Source organism: Lepisosteus platostomus, chromosome 11, assembly GCF_059453375.1.
Source record: "Lepisosteus platostomus isolate fLepPlt1 chromosome 11, fLepPlt1.hap1, whole genome shotgun sequence".
Lineage (NCBI taxonomy): Eukaryota > Metazoa > Chordata > Actinopteri > Semionotiformes > Lepisosteidae > Lepisosteus > Lepisosteus platostomus.
In genome coordinates, this window is record NC_142621.1 from 28,689,864 (window position 1) to 28,708,783 (window position 18,920).

Below are 18,920 nucleotides of genomic sequence, written 5' to 3' on the forward strand. Positions count from 1 at the left end.
AAAGTCAGAGTTTGAGCCTTGGGTGTTCAGCCAATACTGTAAGCATAAGTACGAGAATTACCTTAATTGTTTTGCATAGTTCTGCTCGATCTCCATTCTCTCTTTCACAAACTTTGCATATCTTTCCAGGAAGTCAATTCCCCATTGTGTGTGTTTCTCAAGGTTGTCAAACTGATCCTAGAAGAGAACATTTCAGGAAAAAAAAAACAAGTTAGGATTTTAGAATTTTTACAGAACATTTGATACAGAACAAATTCAGATTAACAGAAAAAAAACAGGCATCCTACTTTAAAACCCACATCAGATCTTCCGCTTAGAGACAGATTTAGTTCATTTAGGCTGTATTAATAGCGCAACATGGAGACTGCAGAGACCTGACTTCATAAAAAAAAATGAAGACCTGTACTTCATATTGAATTACCTCGGGACACAATTATATCCCAATCCTCATTCTTAATTTAATGCCATATTTTAAGTAAAATCTATGTTTGACAGGCATCTGTCATTGGTCATGCTATTTCTGTAAAGTTCTGTCATGAGCAGTAACTTTACATGTAGGACGGGACCCACTTCATCCTCCATTGAAGTGCAGCCCACTTGAGTAACACACAGCAGTCATCATGTGGCTGCTGCCCCACTTCACAGTGGACTGGGAACAGAAATAATATCTTAAGAGGTTACTTTAGGAAGGGCAGAATGTAAGAGCCCAGAGTGAAATCATAACCAGGACAAACGGGTTAACACTCCCATAACTCTTAAGAACAGTGCCAAGGGACATTTAGTGACCAAGTAATCAGAACCTTGCTTGGATTTTGCCCATTCGATCCAGTTCCGTTATATCTCCAGGAGAGCTGAAGTTTCTTTCGTTGTCTTGGACAGGCTTTTTGTTTTTCCAAAACCCCACAACCAAGCCAGGAATGCTCCTGGAGATTCTTGTACCTGCGCTTCGAGTGGTTTTGTGTGAAAAAGCCTCCATAAGGAATTCCCCTCTGATGCCTCTTTGGTACCTTTCACATGATTTCTACATTGTAGGAGATCTTGAGGTCAATAAAGGTTAAAGCTGATGTACTACACCCTATAATCTCATTCTCCCATAGGCCTGCACATTTAACCCCAACTACCACATTCACTAAGCTCCACAACTATTACAAAATAGCATGAAGTCCATCGAGTTACTCAAAGTCAGGACAATCTTCGTAAACAACAACCTAGAATACCTGTACTTTTAAAAGCACCATTTTAAATAATGTCCTCAGATGTATAAGAAATATGAAATGTTGACTGAAAATCATAATTTGGGTTATATATAAGGTAATTTGCATTAAATTTTATGTTCTCCACATTTTGCAGGAGAAAAAAAAAGTCTAAAAAGCTTTTTAGATTTAAAATGACCCACAAGACAAGAAACCTAGTGGAAAGCTAATATAAGGACATAATGCAGCTCAATACACCAGGCCTTAAATACTGCTTACTTAACAGTGACAGAGCTACAAAATATTACACTTAACATAAATAATGGATAGTTCAGAAGGACTATTACACTATGAAAAGAACAAGCACTAAAAAGATTAATGGTGTTCAGAACAGTTTTTAAATGAAAAATGTCCAAAATATTTCTCAATATACAGTAAACTATAATCTCTAGATGGAATCTAGTATTTATGCTAATTCTATTAATTTATTTGCTTATTTTGGATTAAGACAACTGAGAAAACGTTTATGAAACCACATGCAAATGGCCTCTGTAGTGCTTGTGTGCAGAAATGCAGACACCCCCTCACACCAAAAGATTTACAGCTGCGGTTCCTGGAGAGGCAAGCGCTAAATTGTTTTCTCAGAGTGAGGGAGAAGCCTCTCATTCCTGATGGTTTTAACAGCCCAAGAGTTGCACATTTACACAGTGTAAGCACGCCAACTCCAGAAGGAAACCCTGCAATTTAAACTAAATAAATTCCTCCACATGGTCAGTGCAGGAAATGTCAGAATCTGTATCTCTCACCACACCACGCTACACATTGGTTATTTCAAGAGCTTTTCCAAGACTGTCCAGGAGTCATACACACTGTTGTTCCTGTTGTGGGTGGCCTGCTTACCGGTCTTAAGCTCAGGGACCAGGGACTGTGATTCAAACTGCATGGCAGGCAATAACCAGCCTTAAGCCCAAACAAACATCCAAGAGGCCAGATCATCACCGTGCATTCTGGACTTTTGCTAGCCAAGTACTCTCACATGATTTATATGCAGTAGGAGCAACACCACTGCCATCCCAGCTTACTGGTTGCATGCTGTTACTTTTCAAAACTCACTTTTTCTTAACAAAAAGCTAAGGAAACTTTCTCATTGCCTTTAAAACTATGCAATGCTTTCAAAAATGTCAATCCCACCATGAGATGAAATTACACTTTAAGAAACAGTGTGCTGTACAATTGCAGTTACCAACTACTTGCTTTAAAAATATTCTAAGTAGCCTTTCCTGTGAAAAACTACTCTAAAAGAATGATTGAATTTCACTTTTTTGGGAAAAGAAAACAAATCGCAGTACCTCTTAGTGAATGCAAGTTAATCGGCTACGATACAAGTGTTGCTAGTCATCGTAAGGAGGATGGTGTGCAGTTTAAGTCTATTCAGAGGCCAAATTCAGTCAATATAGAGTCAAATCTAATTGTTTATATTTAGGCTACTGCAAAATTCATAAATCATAAATATGCATTCACTTACAAGGTACATAAATGAAACACGATCACCAAAGAATTTATAAAGCACAAATCATTGCAAAACATTGCAAATCTAAAAACTAATATGAACCTACATGCTTAACACTGTAAATATACAGTGCCTTGCGAAAGTATTCGGCCCCCTTGAACTTTTCAACCTTTTGCCACATTTCAGGCTTCAAACATAAAGATATACATTTTTTATTTTATGTGAAGAATCACCAACAAGTGGGACACAATTGTGAAGTGGAACGAAATCTATTGGATTTTTGAAACTTTTTTAACTAATAAAAAAATGAAAAGTGGGGCGTGCAAAATTATTCGGCCCCTTTACTTTCAGTGCAGCAAACTCACTCCAGAAGTTCAGCGAGGATCTCTGAATGATCCAATGTTGTCCTAAATGACTGATGGTGATAAATAGAATCCACCTGTGTGTAATCAAGTCTCTGTATAAATGCACCTGCTCTGTGATAGTCTCAAGGTTCTGTTGAAAGCGCAGAGAGCATCATGAAGACCAAGGAACACACCAGGCAGGTCCGTAATACTGTTGTGGAGAAGTTTAAAGCCGGATTTGGATACAAAAAGATTTCCCAAGCTTCAAACATCCCAAGGAGCACTGTGCAAGCGATCATCTTGAAATGGAAGGAGTATCAGACCACTGCAAATCTACCAAGACCTGGCCGTCCCTCTAAACTTTCAGCTCAGACAAGGAGAAGACTGATCAGAGATGCAGCCAAGAGGCCCATGATCACTCTGGATGAACTGCAGAGAACTACAGCTGAGGTGGGAGAGTCTGTCCATAGGACAACAATCAGTCTTACACTGCACAAATCTGGCCTTTATGGAAGAGTGGCAAGAAGAAAGCCATTTCTCAAAGATATCCATAAAAAGTCTCGTCTAAAGTTTGCCACAAGCCACCTGGGAGACACCCCAAACATGTGGAAGAAGGTGCTCTGGTCAGATGAAACCAAAATCGAACTTTTTGGCCACAATGCAAAACGATATGTTTGGCGTAAAAGCAACACAGCTCATCACCCTCAACACACCATCCCCACTGTCAAACATGGTGGTGGCAGCATCATGGTTTGGGCCTGCTTTTCTTCAGCAGGGACAGGGAAGATGGTTAAAATTGAGGGGAAGATGGATGCAGCCAAATACAGGACCATTCTGGATGAAAACCTGTTGGAGTCTGCAAAAGACCTGAAACTGGGACGGAGATTTATCTTCCAACAAGACAATGATCCCAAACATACAGCAAAATCTACAAAGGAATGGTTCACAAATAAACGTATCCAGGTGTTTGAATGGCCAAGTCAAAGTCCAGACCTGAATCCAATCGAGAATCTGTGGAAAGAGCTGAAAACTGCTGTTCACAAACGCTCTCCATCCAACCTCACTGAGCTCGAGCTGTTTTGCAAGGAAGAATGGGCAAGAATTTCAGTCTCTCGATGTGCAAAACTGATAGAGACATACCCCAAGCGACTTGCAGCTGTAATCGCAGCAAAAGGTGGCTCTACAAAGTATTAACGCAAGGGGGCCGAATAATTTTGCACGCCCCACTTTTCATTTTTTTATTAGTTAAAAAAGTTTCAAAAATCCAATAGATTTCGTTCCACTTCACAATTGTGTCCCACTTGTTGGTGATTCTTCACATAAAATAAAAAATTTATATCTTTATGTTTGAAGCCTGAAATGTGGCAAAAGGTTGAAAAGTTCAAGGGGGCCGAATACTTTCGCAAGGCACTGTATATTTCAATTTGAAGTTGCCACTCATGAAGTGTTATTTGTTCTGTGAGGACAAAAATAACAATGGTTATTGCTTACATTTTACAGTTTAAGACATTCTAATGAACTGCCCAATACTAGATTAAAATTAATGTAAAAATAGCACATAAAAGTGAACTATATATATTTGTTGCAATTAGTACTTTACTATTTCACACACATTCCCCTAGCATACAATGATCGACTAATTTCTTTCCAATCCCATCTACAGATTGCTACCTTCCACACATGCACTTTCTATGGAATTAATCTTTCATCTGTTTTGCCCCTTTTCTCTCTTCACTCATTCTGTCACTTGTTTTGCACTTTTTTCTCACCCCTTTGCTTCCTATTCCTACTCTATTCTTGAACCTCACACACATTTGAAGTAGGCTCCACAGCCTAAATGCTGTCTTTCCATTCATCCATTTTCTAACCGTTTTATCCCATACTGGGTTACAGGGGAGCTGGAGCCTATCCTGGCAAGTAACAGGTGCAATGCAGGATACACCTTGGACAGGATGCCAGTCCATTGCAGGACAGACACACAGACACAAACATGCACACACTCACACAAGTTCAATATTCCCAACTGCCAATTAACCTACCACTATGTCTTTGGACTGTGGGAGGAAACAAGAGCATAGGAAACCAGCCAGAAGCCATATCACCCTGCAACTCACAACTGGCAGCCCACTGAAGCTAAGCAGGTGTGAGCCTGGTCAGTACCTGGATAGGAGACCTCCTGGGAAAAACTAAGGTTGCTGCTGGAAGAGGTGTTAGTGGGGCCAGCAGGGGGCGCTCACCCTGTGGTCCATGTGGGTCCTAATGCCCCAGTGTAGTGACAGGGACACTGTACTGTAAACAGGCGCCGTCCTTCAGATGAGACGTAAAACCGAGGTCCTGACTCTCTGTGGTCATTAAAAATCCCAGGGCATTTCTCGTAAAGAGTGGGGGTGTAACCCTGGCATCCTGGCCAAATTTCCCACTGGCCCTTACCAATCATGGCCTCCTAATAATCCCCATCTATGAATTGGTTTCATTACTCTGTTCTCCTCCCCACTGATAGCTGATGGGTGGTGAGCGTTCTGGCGCACTATGGCTGCCATCACATCATCCAGGTGGATGCTGCACATTGGTGGTGGTGGAGGGGAGTCCCCATTACCTGTAAAGCGCTTTGAGTGGAGTGTCCAGAAAAGCGCTATATAAATGTAAGCAATTATTATTATTATTATACGAAGAAAACTCATTTGAACATGGGAAGGACATAGGCATGTATCACCCATGAACTGAACCCAGAACCCCAGCACTGCAGGACAGCAATGCTAACCACAGCGCCACATGCCCACCTTCTGTTTTTTATGATTCAGTTTTTTAGTGCGATTTTGACCTCTACATACACCAGTCATTGCTGCCAAAATCTGAAAACACAGTGAGTCATCAAGTCAACGAACAATGGTTTGAACTGTCAAATGCACAATATTACCTAAACAAACCTATTAATGTGCAAAACATTCTGGAAAAAACACCTATCCAAATGTTTGTGATATTTTTCAAAAATAAGCATAAAAACAATTTAAATGAATACAAATTTTGCTTAGTACAATCATTGCATTATAGAAAAATTCATTTTTTTCCCCACATACACAATTATATGAACCCTTGAGACAGTAACACCTGGAAAAAGATCTGACTAGTTAAGTCAAGTCCAGTCCTGGGAAGGACCCAGGAAACAGGACACTTTACAAATGTCCTAAGTTTGGAAAAGAATCCCAAAATGGCCATGACACAGAACATAAAATGAGACTCTACTATTAATTTCTGATGAGAAAGTCAACCCTCTTTACAGATGATACTCCATTCAAGAAATGTTAAAGTAGGAGATGATTGTTTCTTGATTGTTCTCTGCAATCATACTGATTCATCATAGAGCACCCAGCCAGATACAACTCAGGAATGTTGGCGACCACTCCTGGCTGAGCTATTGTTTTGCTCCAGTGATGATGAAAATCATTACTCCAGAATTCTAAGCTGAGGGGGAGGGTATATGACGTATTTAGACAGGTATATTTCCAAACAGCCATTAGAGGACATGCAGAGGAGAACATTTTGGGGAACTGCAATTCCCAGAATCCTCAGCACCAAAAAAGGGAAAGAGATTCAGATAAATGGATGGAGCTCTTCACGGCTAACCAGTAAAAGTATAAATCACCAGACTGAGGTGTGGATGTTTAGTCTACCAGAAAGAATGTGTGGGGAAAAAACAGCAACCAAAACCTGTCTGGAACACGTTTTCAAAGAATTACCTTTGTTTTGGAGGAGATTAAAGGAACCTTGCTTCTGGTAAAACCCACTCTTTAGCGGGAGCTCTAAAGAAAGTCTGTTTTTTGTTTTGGATTGTGGTTGCAAGCCATAACTGCCTTTGTGTTATATTTCATACAATTCAAGAGAACTCCAGTTAATTCTATTTGTGTTGTAGAAATATTCCTCTATCAGGCAGTTTGTTAAAGAAATTGTCTCTACTTACACTCTCACCAGGTTAAAGAAGTTTTTCCCAAGAGAATACTAGCAGAGAAAAATACCTCTGCAAATCATTTGTAAGGTTTGTGCCATTTTTTTTTTATGGGAGACTGTGTAACAGTTGTCTATCGGGAGTGTACGTGTTTAATTTTTGATACTAGAGGTCAGTCTATTATTAGGTTATAAAGTATAAAAATAAACTGAAAGTCGTGGAAAAAAGTTATATCCGTTCACTTACAGCACAAAGTTGGATATATCTCAAAAAGCAATCTGACTGTTTTCATTAGATGCATCAATTGATCTAATGGTGGTAATTATTCCCTTTAATTAAAGGGAATTTTCTACTGTGATAGTTTAATGGATAATTAGACAATTGTTTGGATTTGCTGAACCAGAGTGCCTACATAAATATCTGGAACTTCAAGACTGAATACCAAATTTTCTGTGTTTGGTTTGTAAATTTGAGGGTATGTTTTCCCTCTGACTATGGTACAAACTGCACTTTAATCCAAGAAAAAACAGCACACTAAGCATAATTCTGATTGTGTGAGGGGTGTCTCTATTAAGACACAGTATACCACAGCTCAGCTATCAGTTCCCTAAGTGTTTACTGTGAAACTTGTAATTGGGATTTCAAGTCAGCAAAAAAAAAGTAAAATTCCTACATTAAGCAGCTAACTATGGGATATTTTCAAAAACATAATAAAAGAGAGATTATCTGAAGTGAACTCTGCTATAATCCTTTTAGAATATAAAGTAACATTAAAGCTAGCCTCTCAAGGTTTTATAGGAACGTCATACACCAGCAAATCTGATTTTCATGACAAATGATCCTTTGACTGTTTTATGTATCATGAACTGCAATGCACTTTAAGTCAGCACATGCTTCCTAAATATATCCAAACTCCACTATTTACTGTATTACCCTCCGGGATCTGTCCCATACAAGTGCCAGAGCTTATAGAAATGCGCCCTGCTGTGTTTTACACTCTGGGAAGCCTCGGATCATACTCACACAGCTCAATGCCATGCTGTCATGCTGAACACAGCTGAGAGCATACAGAGCCTGTAGCACGCATTTCCTTGAACTGCTTGGATTGCGACTTCTCTGACCAGTCTTGACCGGGCGGCATATTGGGGGTAATCAAATGGGGTTCCGCAGTTCATTTAACTAGAGGTATCTGAATACCACTTGGTCATTGTTATTGTAATTCCTTGGTAATTGTTTAGAATTGATTAGTTAATTCAGTTACACAATTAAAGAAGTGGATGAAGTACAATATCAGCTATTTACATAATAAACCTTCCGTACATCCTAAATCTACTAAATACCATCCAAATCATTGATGGTATACTGTATGTACAGTACATGCACCTACAGTACAATACATGAACAGCACACCAATCCATACTTAAAAAATACTGGTCTAAACCAGCATTGTCCTGAAAACAATTTATTATACTAGTTTGGAATACTATTAGTGAAGAAAGACACATCTTAAAATTTTAAAGAAACTGAATACTCTCTACATAATCAGAATAATTATATTAAATCTAATTGATTGAATTGTTGAAAAAACTCTGCTTACTGTTACAATTTATCAACTAACATGGTGAGAATAAAGATCATAACTACATTCACCTGATCCGCCCGTATGACACTATACAAGCTCCAGAGCTCCTCTGAGGAGAGTTTGCACTGATGGGAAGAGCCACACTTTAAATTCACAACAAACATTTAATAAGGAAGGATTAAGCTGTTTGACTGAAGTAAGAACACAGTCCTGCTCGAGTTGAACACCGAGACGTTTTTTTCTTGCAGCCCAACATACACTTATAGAGCACAAGCAACTGTGGGCATCCTTAAATACAATAAGTTATTTCAATTGTCTTCCTGAATATACCAATTCTCCTTTTCAGTTTTTAAGACTTTGTATAGTAAACCAACAAGATCAAGCAAACTGAAAGACAGTTACATTAAACTCTGTAGTCTGTTCTGAAACCATTAAATCAACATGACAAACAAGACATTTTATAAGAAGAAACAGCATATGTGGGACAAGAAACCTTGTGGAAAAGAGGTGGTATTAAACAGTTGTAGCACGATCTGTCCTTTTATATCACTGTGACTCTAACATTCATAATTTCTATAAAGAAAGGCATTTTACTGTGTTAAATATGGAGAACATAGCTATTCCAATTCAAAGATTAATTGGGAAGACCGAAGAATTACAATGTGTGAGGGTAAGGAATTATCTTTCTTTAATTTTTGCATAAGGCTTTCAGCAGAAGGAAAGAATATCTGGTGTACAGGCACACAGAGGAGCATTCACCTGGTTCTTCAACATAAATTGTCGACAATGGTAATTGGATTATTCGCTGCTGTAGGTATCATACTGCGAACAGTTTTAACTAACAGCCAGGCACACTGATCTGCCAGCATGCACACATCCAGGCCCAGAGCAGACAATTAACGCTGCAGGATGCACACAGTGATGATCACAAGCTCCTGTGAAAAATACGCCTGGCAGTCCGGTCTTCAAAAGAAGAGATTCAGGCTAACAAACCAAAATTTCAACAGTTTTTCCCTCAGTCGTGAAAAGTGCTAGTCGGTTAAACTCACTTTCTAGTATGATTTTCTAAATTCTTATCATTTTTATACAGTATATGCCTATCTTCCTTGGCCTATGAACTCTATGAAACAAAAAGACTTAATTCCAAATTAAATTAAAATACGAAGACAGTTGTCTGAGTAATAGACTAAACATAAAAATGATTTGTAGACTGCATGTAGACAGACTTTCCTGGCATCTTTTAATTCCTGTAACAGTAACTTTTAAATCAGTTTACTCAGGATGCCCAGTAAGCATAATGCTGCAAGTGGGTATGATTGGGGGCCAAGTCAATTATTCTCCTCCTGACCTTCTAAATTATTGCATTTTACTAGTTTACACTGGAATCTGACAAACACAGACACAAGGTTTTCATCTAGTGCTGGTATTCTTTTGCTATAGCAGAAGTGCCCAAGTGGCTGTTGAATATCAGAAGGTCAGGTTTTCTAGCAGTAATCTCTGAATTTCAATAATAATGTGCTTCTACAATATCAACTATTTCCTCAAGTCTTGGTAAACTAATGATTTAACCATTAAATTATTCATTTCTAAAGACTTTGGAGCAATTTCAGCTTCAGCTCCGGTATCTCAGAAGAAGGATCAGGTATCACTTATAGCTCTCCCACCCTGATCAATAAGGCCAATGATAGACTCAGCATTTATTTAATTTATCACTAAATCCATTTCCTTTTTTACCTTCACAAGTCTTATCAGATAAAGAGTCAAAAATAACTCAAGAAATCAATAGAAAGTACTATGGATCTCATTACCCACCATTGCTGTCTCTCAAATGTCAAGAGTAACATTTTAAACATGTTATAAAAGAGATGGTGCTTATACTGTGATACTTCAAAAGCAGACTGAACTCCGTAGACTGTTAATTGAAAAGTTGTTTGTCAGAGAACAGGTAAAACTCAATAAAGCAAATATATTTTTTACCAAAAATGATTAAGTGGTACTGGACTCTTTCCTTTGGTCTTTAAGCTAAGAAGGGGTGAATTATCAAAATATATGTCCATCACCCTTCTGTGATCAGGAAACCTGTGTGAAATAGAGGAGAACACACAAATTCCTCACGGGCACCCATATCTAGAATCAAATCCAGGGTACAAGAGCTGTGAAACCACTACACCATCATGAAACCCTATATAAACTGCTTGAAAAAGCACAAACAAAAACACTGCAGAGTGACTATTAAACCTGTGCATTACAATTAAGCTTTACACTCACATACTCATTAAAATGGTTTTCTGGGTTAGAAAGAGTGAGCAGAATTCCACTACAGAAGCCCGCTTCTAAATTTAAGATCTGAAACAAACTGTAGCAAATGCTTTTGTTTGTGTGGAATGTACACACAGACAGGAATCATAACTATGGCTAGAAACCAGACAGTTCTTTGTCTGTAATGATGAGCAGTGAAAACATCAGATCACAAAAAACGAAAGCACCCTTAAGGAGCACCCCACTATACATCATTTTGTTTTCTTTTTCAGCTCAGACACAAGAGTCTGCTACTGTAAATCGTCATCAATAATCCTGACCACAAGCGTAATTGCCCTTTGAACTGTGTTGCGGCATATTGCTGTTGTGGTGCTTGTGGAACAGAAGCCATGGCTCTGAACCCAGAGAGAACTTCCTCTGTGAGAGAACAATGACTTTACTGTCCCCCACAGAGCGTCTCTCTAGAGACTTCAACTTGCTGCCAACACAAAGTTTCTGTTAAAAAAAATTGTGTCCTTGCCCTTGTTGTCACTGGCTTGGCATAAGAGGTCTTTAATCAGACTGAAGAAACTATTGTGGACCTTCTCTAAACCCCGTTAAGCAAGTCTAATTCATTGTAATAGGTGATCTATTACATGTCACCTTCTACCTCCAAAGTGTAATGTACAGATATTGTTGACCAGAGGTTCATGCAAGGTAACAACTCCTGAAAGGAAAAGCACAAGCAATTACTTAATTCTTAGAATCTGGAAAAAAAAAATGGTTTCTTTGGTATGGACTTTTATCTGTTATTGCAGTTTCATGACACTGATCAACAAAGATGCATACATTTAAAATTGATTTTTATGTGTCTATCTGAAAAAAAAATGGCTGATTTTCCAATGAGCAGTGAAAATTGCAAGGAGGGCAGGAGTTGCACAAGCTTGTTTGCAAAGCCACTAGATTGAGATTTTTGTTATAGTTATCTCTAGATATGATCAGCATCGTCTGGAATAAATGCTTAAAACGTCTTTTTTGCCCTAGTGAAGTAGCATGTTAGTAACTCTTTAATTTATAGAATAATCATTTACAATGACCATCAGGAGAGCACCAAGTATCTTCCTGGAGAAACCTGAGTAAATGACTCAAGGGTACAACAGCCATTCGGCCCAGCTAGACTGATCAGTTGAGAGTTCCAAAATTGGTATCATCATGCAGAATATTATTGGCCAGGGTACTTCCTTAAACAAAATGGCTGATCTAGACCCTCTTAACACTTAAAAAAACCACTTGGTGCGCTTTCAGTTCTCAGTTTTAAAAGCACTTGCCTATAGTGATCAAGTGTTCTCTGGTTCTGAAAAAGGCCTTTGGGTTGACTTTGTCAACACCTTTCTTGAATACTTGAGTCAGGACTCTTCAAAGACCTTAGAATTCTTTAGCCTCTCACTGCAGGATATGCACTGAAGCCCAAGAATGTATCTAGCTCTTCTCTCTGGACTGATTTCAGAGCTGCAGTATTCTTTTTTGATCATCACATTCCAAAAAAGCATTATTTTTTGGAACCTGGTGATCAAATCGTATAGAATACGCTGAATAAGACCTTATTAGTACATTACATCATTTTAACACATTTAAATTATTTGCTTTTAACTTTATATCCTATGCATTTGTTTTTGCTTAGGAGTCCACATTAACTCATAAATCTTTTTCTTAAGTAGCTTGTTCTTTCTTATTTCCCATTTTATATTTAAATATATTTGGCAATCTGTATTTGCCAGGTTTGCCCAGATTTTAATTTTTACATATATCTTTTTGAATGTAATTTGTGGCTTCTAGAGTGATTGCCAATCCTCCAAACTTCTGCAATCTTGACTAATTTTATTAAGTGTGGCAGACTATACACCATTATTATAAATTAGTGCAGTGGTCCTATGACAGATCCTTGCAGTACGCCACTAATTATGTCACAACATAGTGTTCACCCATTAGTAACCCTGGCTATGCACATCCATAACCTTTTATCTAAGAGAAGAAAAGCTGAATTGGCACTTGGCCAACTAGCTGTCCATTCTTCCTTTGCTAAAGACTGATGTACCAAGCCTACATGACTCCAATGTCCAACATAGCAGATACAACTGATCTTGCTACAAGAGAAAAACAAATTTTCAAAATACACTCCAATTTTCTATTCAGTCTTCTTGCGTAAATACATAGCGTATTTCCTGGTTCTTAAACAGATAAAAATAACAATCCTTTTGCCCTTTTGAGTATCAGTTATAAAATTGGAGAGTCAACTACACACAGAAATTATAAAACACTTCTGAGCACTATTTGCAATACAATCTTCTTGGCAGTAAGAATTTACGGTGCATGTTACTGCATCACAAATGCTCGGCCTCAAGCACCACACAGGTCAGTCATTTGTTCCACATGGTCCAAAATCAAGACGAGGCTGTTATCCTTTCTTAACAACCTGTTTGCCTATATATGAATTGGCTTTGTTACTCTGCTCTCTTCCCCACTTATAGCTGGTGTGTGGTGAGTGTTCTGGCGCACTATGGCTGCCATCACATCATCCAGGTGGATACCGCACATTGGTGGTGGTGGAGGGGCGTCCCCATTACCTGTAAAGCATTTTGAGTGGAGTGTCCAGAAAAGCGCTATATAAGTGTAAGCAATTATTATTATTAATTACCTAGAAGGCTGGAAGCTGTCACTCCTGCACTAGTACATATAATCCAGCTCCCCTTACATACTTCTAAGGATCTAACTGCCCACGAGCACATATCTAATACCTTTCATTAGTAAAAGATGGATTTCAATGCTCTGTACACCACTAAATGTTAAAACAGTGCACAGAAGAGGAAGGTTTCACAATAAAATGCATAGAATTTTGAGTGGACCTGACTGAGTTCCTATTGTTTGTGCTGCTCCAGGACTTTGTCTGGCTCTTAAAACAGATATTGACATCAAGGACATGAAGGTCATGATGTTCAGCTCCTGAAAAGAATCAGGATGTCTGTCCTGGCTCTGGTTTTGCTGTGCTTCATGTTATTGCTTCCCCCCCTACACTGCCTTTCATTAAAACCAGTCCAGCTGTTAAACCAACAGAGTTAATCATAAATTCAGTGTAAACAAGTGTTAACAGCAAATCAAATTGAGCATTGCCTTAGCTTAAAGAACATAGTAATACTGATATTTCTGGCTGCTTTCTTTCCTGAAATGTAAACTTGATTTGTCCAGTTGCTTTTGGAGCTTGCTGGGATGCTTTCATCCATGGAAAAGATGAGTGGCAACACCCAACATGACAGTGTGTGGAGATGCATGCTGAGCACATTTGGATTCTTACCAGCTGTCTGACCTGATCCTGAGCAAATGTTTTGTGTGTGGAAGAAACAATATGACAAAGTAGCTAGGCGAATGACAGAAAGCGTGTCTGACACACAGTATCTTGTTTTGAAACCACTGTTCAAACTGTTGTTCAGGAGCCCATGGGTGAGGAAAAAAAAGTACATTTTCTTACTTTTAGGAACTCCCTGACCAAAAAACAGAAAGCACTGCAGTCAAATGAACAGCTTCTCAATGGCAGACAAATGCATTCCAGACTTCCATTACCTCTTCTTGGCCAGAACAATCCTCGGATATCAATTCCACTGAAATCAGTTAGAATCAGTGTCATTTAATCAATTGCACACATGATTATCACTGTCACAGGCTAATCTTAAGACAGCCCTGCTAGAAGAATACAATAAAATTAGTCTGCAAGTATTTCAGTGTATTATATAACACTACATGCATGTCATTCTCTTCAAGCTTTATCTATAGCTCACAGGGGTTCACAACCTCTTACTGGGAAATTACTTAAGAAAGCATGCCAAATATTTTGGATAAGAGAGAATATTTATGATTTGGAAAGAATAAAGCATTAAGGAATATGCCATATATTTTTGAATGTTTTGAGAATACAGCAAATTGATGTATGTTAACTGTTTGATCACTTTTATTTAACAACAACTTTGGTTAAATATGCCAAAACTGGTCTCAAATCCAGCATGCAAGTCCACACAGACTCACAGTGATGTTATATTAGACTGTCTACACCACACTAAGCAAGGATTCTGGCTCTGCCCCTGTGGGTTGTCTGTAAAGGAAATCGTTTGATCGCTAGACTGGTGCTGTAATCAAATGAAAAAGCAATTCCTGCGTTTGCCTGGGAACTCCTGTTCCACAGCACCATGTTATCCTGCAGTCTCCCCTAGCTGGATTCTAACTCAACACACACAAAACACATTTCCCCTGAACCGTTGCTCCCAAATATTCTCTTCTCCCTCACTTCTCTTGTGGAGAGCTTTCCATCCAGAAAAAAAGCACCTTTCTTGGGTGAGGGGTGGTCTATCCATTACTCGTTGAGAAGACATCTTTCTTGCTATATACTGTATAGTACTGTATACAGTATTATATATATATACTGTATAGTTATATTAAAAATATAACCAGTATATTTTTTTCTAAATAAAACAGATACAGATTCATCAATTTTTTACAATATATATGTTTGATCTGGAATTGTGCATTTTTGGGGGATAATGGGGAGGTGAAGGCAGACTCCTCTGATGCATTGATCTTCCAGACACTCATCTTTTAGCATGGCATAAGGCCACACAGCCTGCTAACAGATGGCCTGTGACTTGACCCAGGCTCAGACCCCTGATCAAAGAGCCCAGGCTCAGCCTGCACTTGGGCGAGTGTCTTGACGGCAAATGGGGGAGGAAGGGTTTAAAAACTGGATCCGCAGGACATCATTATTAGAGAGCACGGCAGATCAGGATGTAAATATTCTGCATGCAACCCTGTTATGAGTCAGACTTTTCCTTTATCATTACCTGGGTTCTACAACATGTATAAAGTTTACTAATAATCCAAAAGGAGCGGTTAGTATTAACATTTAAAAGATTAATGATACAAGCCTTTGTACTGTGACCCTTTTCAAACAAAAAAACAAGAATTACGTTTGCTGGAAGTGGAAGCACATCTGACCCCATGTTAGGAAAAATGATAATGTGCGCTGTGACTAAATAAACCGCAAAGGGTTAGTTTCTTTACATAGCTGGAAGAGGTCTTGCTAAATTTGCTTTACAGAAGGGTTTTATTACATTAAAACTCTTCATTTTTCTTTTAAATTTATTGCATGATTACATTTGCACATGGAATAGTTTTCTGTGACACTAAACTAGGAAATCAGTGCCTTTAAAACAACGGCATGTTCTACCTGTTACTAGTGTACACGTCACAGACCAGTTTGAAACATCCTCACAGGCCAAAATATTAGGACGTGCAGTCAAATATATGGGTGGATTGAAGAGCACATGACAGCCTTCATCACTTTCCTATGCCAGACAAAATCCGCATTTCTCAATCCTGGTTAAAAGTGGCATAACCTGCCGAATGCATGTATGTATTTATTACCTACTTTAATTAGTAAAACGTACTTTTCGCAATGCTCTCTAGATGACTAAACATTAAAACACTAGACAAAGCTTCATGATAAAATACATATACATTCTGGTGGTCCTAACAGGATTCCTGCTGTTTGTCTCTTGAAACAGGTCATGGCACCTGTGATGCGGGGCATTCATAATGTCCAGCTCCAGAAGAGAATCGGGAATTCCTGGTTCTAGTTTTGCCATGTTCCACGTTATTGTTTTTTCTCTTCACCCTACTGCTTTTCACTTTCAATTCCCATTTCTTAATCCTGGACGAGTGCCAGAACCTGTCCAATGCATTATTCTTTTAATTACTTCCTCACTCGAGGTTACTGCAACAGCAACTGGCACGTTTTGGGTTCAAAACACGATTTTCAAAGGCCTGGGAATATCTGCCACGCCCTGTGTTGCACATACCCAGCACGTTATTCCCCTCGGGTTCCTAATATATTTTGTTGGCCTGTGAGGATATATTATTCTATAGCATCGGGCTCTCTAATTCTGGTCGATTTGGTAAAAGGAACACCACAGAATCAGAAGCACCCTCCCTCCAGTTACAAAGCAAAAAACATGCAGAAACTGCAAAAACTCATGTTTCACTAGAAAGTGCTTGTAATATACAGGACGTGTTCAAAGGTACAGCCAGGTGAACAGCTGTAATGTGATTTTAATGAGGCCAATTCGATGACACACGAGTGCTGCCGACTCATGGGGCAGAGCTGTTCAGAAGCCCTGTTGACAACAGGTGAGTTTGCCACACCTCAGCAAGAGAAGCCAGTGCGTGCAGGGAAGTCCAACGGTCTCACACAGGGCTGCTGAGCGGTATGTCGAGTGAGACTCAGGTTCACATGATGACAGCGGTCTGGAGGAAGTTCCCAGGCGAAGCCGCTGTCCTTGATGGGATGTGGAACAAATCAGACAAAACCTTCCAATCACATGTGCTTCAGTTTTTTAAAGAAAAGCGGAACGGGAACTCCAGATCAAGGCCAGGATGATGTAAAAATGACAAAAGGGAGATGTACATGTAAAGAGTTCCCACAAAAACAGCTTTAATACAGAGCAGTATTAATACAGATTTCAGTGACCTCCTATTACATTTTTAATACATATTGTATCCGTGTATCACCTATTCTCTAAAAGCAAAACAAAAATTACTACAGAATACACATTCAGACTGATGTGTAAATGGGATAAAAGTCTGAGCGACAGCACAGCACAATTGAATAATCCCAACAACTGCACTTGTTAAACAGATTGTTGTTTAACTTTGCTTCAAACAACAGCAATAAATAATGTAAAAACACCTATGCACAGCTTCTGCACTGGTAAAATACTGAAGGCTGGGAAGCAATCTAGCATGGATCTTGTCAAGACTTTAGCAATAGCATCTCATTTTCAACAGACCTAGCCAAGAGGAAATGGGTATGTTTTCAACCAACACTACAGCAGCTAAAATTAACTGATGTCATGAACAAGAAATTACTGCCATTCGGATCCTGGGAGGCAAATCCGATTTCCAACAACACACCCACGAATTATGCTAATGTCTCAATCAGCTGACATTGCAGTAAGGAACTGCATGTCATATTAAGGATATTTCTGGTGCCACCACGCACGTCTATCAATGCCCCAGACTTTCCAGTTCATGGAATGGATGTGCTTTCAATTACAATTCCTGTTTAAGCAGACTCACACAGCCTCCTTCTTTTCTCCCTGGACACACAGGCTGAAGGCGTAATTGAATTAGAAGCATGCTGCTCAATCTCAAAAGTGAAACTCCCCTCCTCCGCAGCAGAAATTTGCTCCAAATGACAGAAATCTTCAGGGAAGAGACGAGTCAGAGGTTTATGTGGATGCAGCCCAAAACAAGATTTACAGGAAAACTCTGCCCTACAGACAAGAAAGCACGTGCAATTCTGAATTCTCTTGTGCAGATAAAGGGAGGGTGGAGTGAACCTAAAAATGAATGAGAATTATGGGCATAACGCAAGGCTACCAAGGCCAGTCTTAATCTCTTCCAACTCCAACACATGATCAGTCAGCTCCTTACCTTTAGAACTGGAAAAAACTTCTGGATGATAAAGTCTGAGCGTGAACTCAAGTCTTCAGACAGGTTAGAAAATCCTTGCTTCCCACGATCAGAGGTGTAAGAAAGAGATGTAAATGACTGATCTGTATTTGTGTTCCTTTTAGTATCCTGCATGTCTTCCCACTGAGTACGTGAAGAACAGATGACAAGCCACAGAACACAGTGAAGTTTCCCGTATCCCTAAGGGATGTGGTTTGTGTGGATATGATAAGGAAACTCCTTGATAAAATAAAACAAAGTTGTTTTCTTCCCCCAGATAAGGTTATTTTCTTCTATAGCACTGCAATTAGTGTTTTTTAATATTCTCTGTTGAAGAAAAAAAATGAAGAAAGGCAATTGTCCAAAAAACAATGTATTTGCCCTTAAGTTATCAGCAAAACTTGACATGGGGATTCCCCTTTACTCTCTGTCAGAGCACAGATGGCTCAGAACCTGCTATGGGGGAGAGCACAAGCAGGCAGTCCAGTTACTTAATTGATGTGCTTACATTTACAGTGCCATGAAAAAGTATTTGCCCCCTTCCTGATTTCCTCTATTA

At 39.0% G+C, this 18,920-nt stretch overlaps 1 protein-coding gene across 2 annotated transcripts in view; it reads right to left on the minus strand.

Moving 5' to 3' along the window:
• The window catches only part of fnbp1l (formin binding protein 1-like), a 93,784-nt gene that overhangs the window by 34,194 nt on the left and 40,670 nt on the right, over window positions 1–18,920 (minus strand). For both annotated transcript variants that reach the window (XM_088599020.1, XM_088599019.1), the window contains exon 2: window positions 62–177. In XM_088599020.1, the coding sequence (XP_088455146.1) occupies window positions 62–177 (116 nt within the window). The remainder of the gene's footprint in view (window positions 1–61; window positions 178–18,920) is intronic.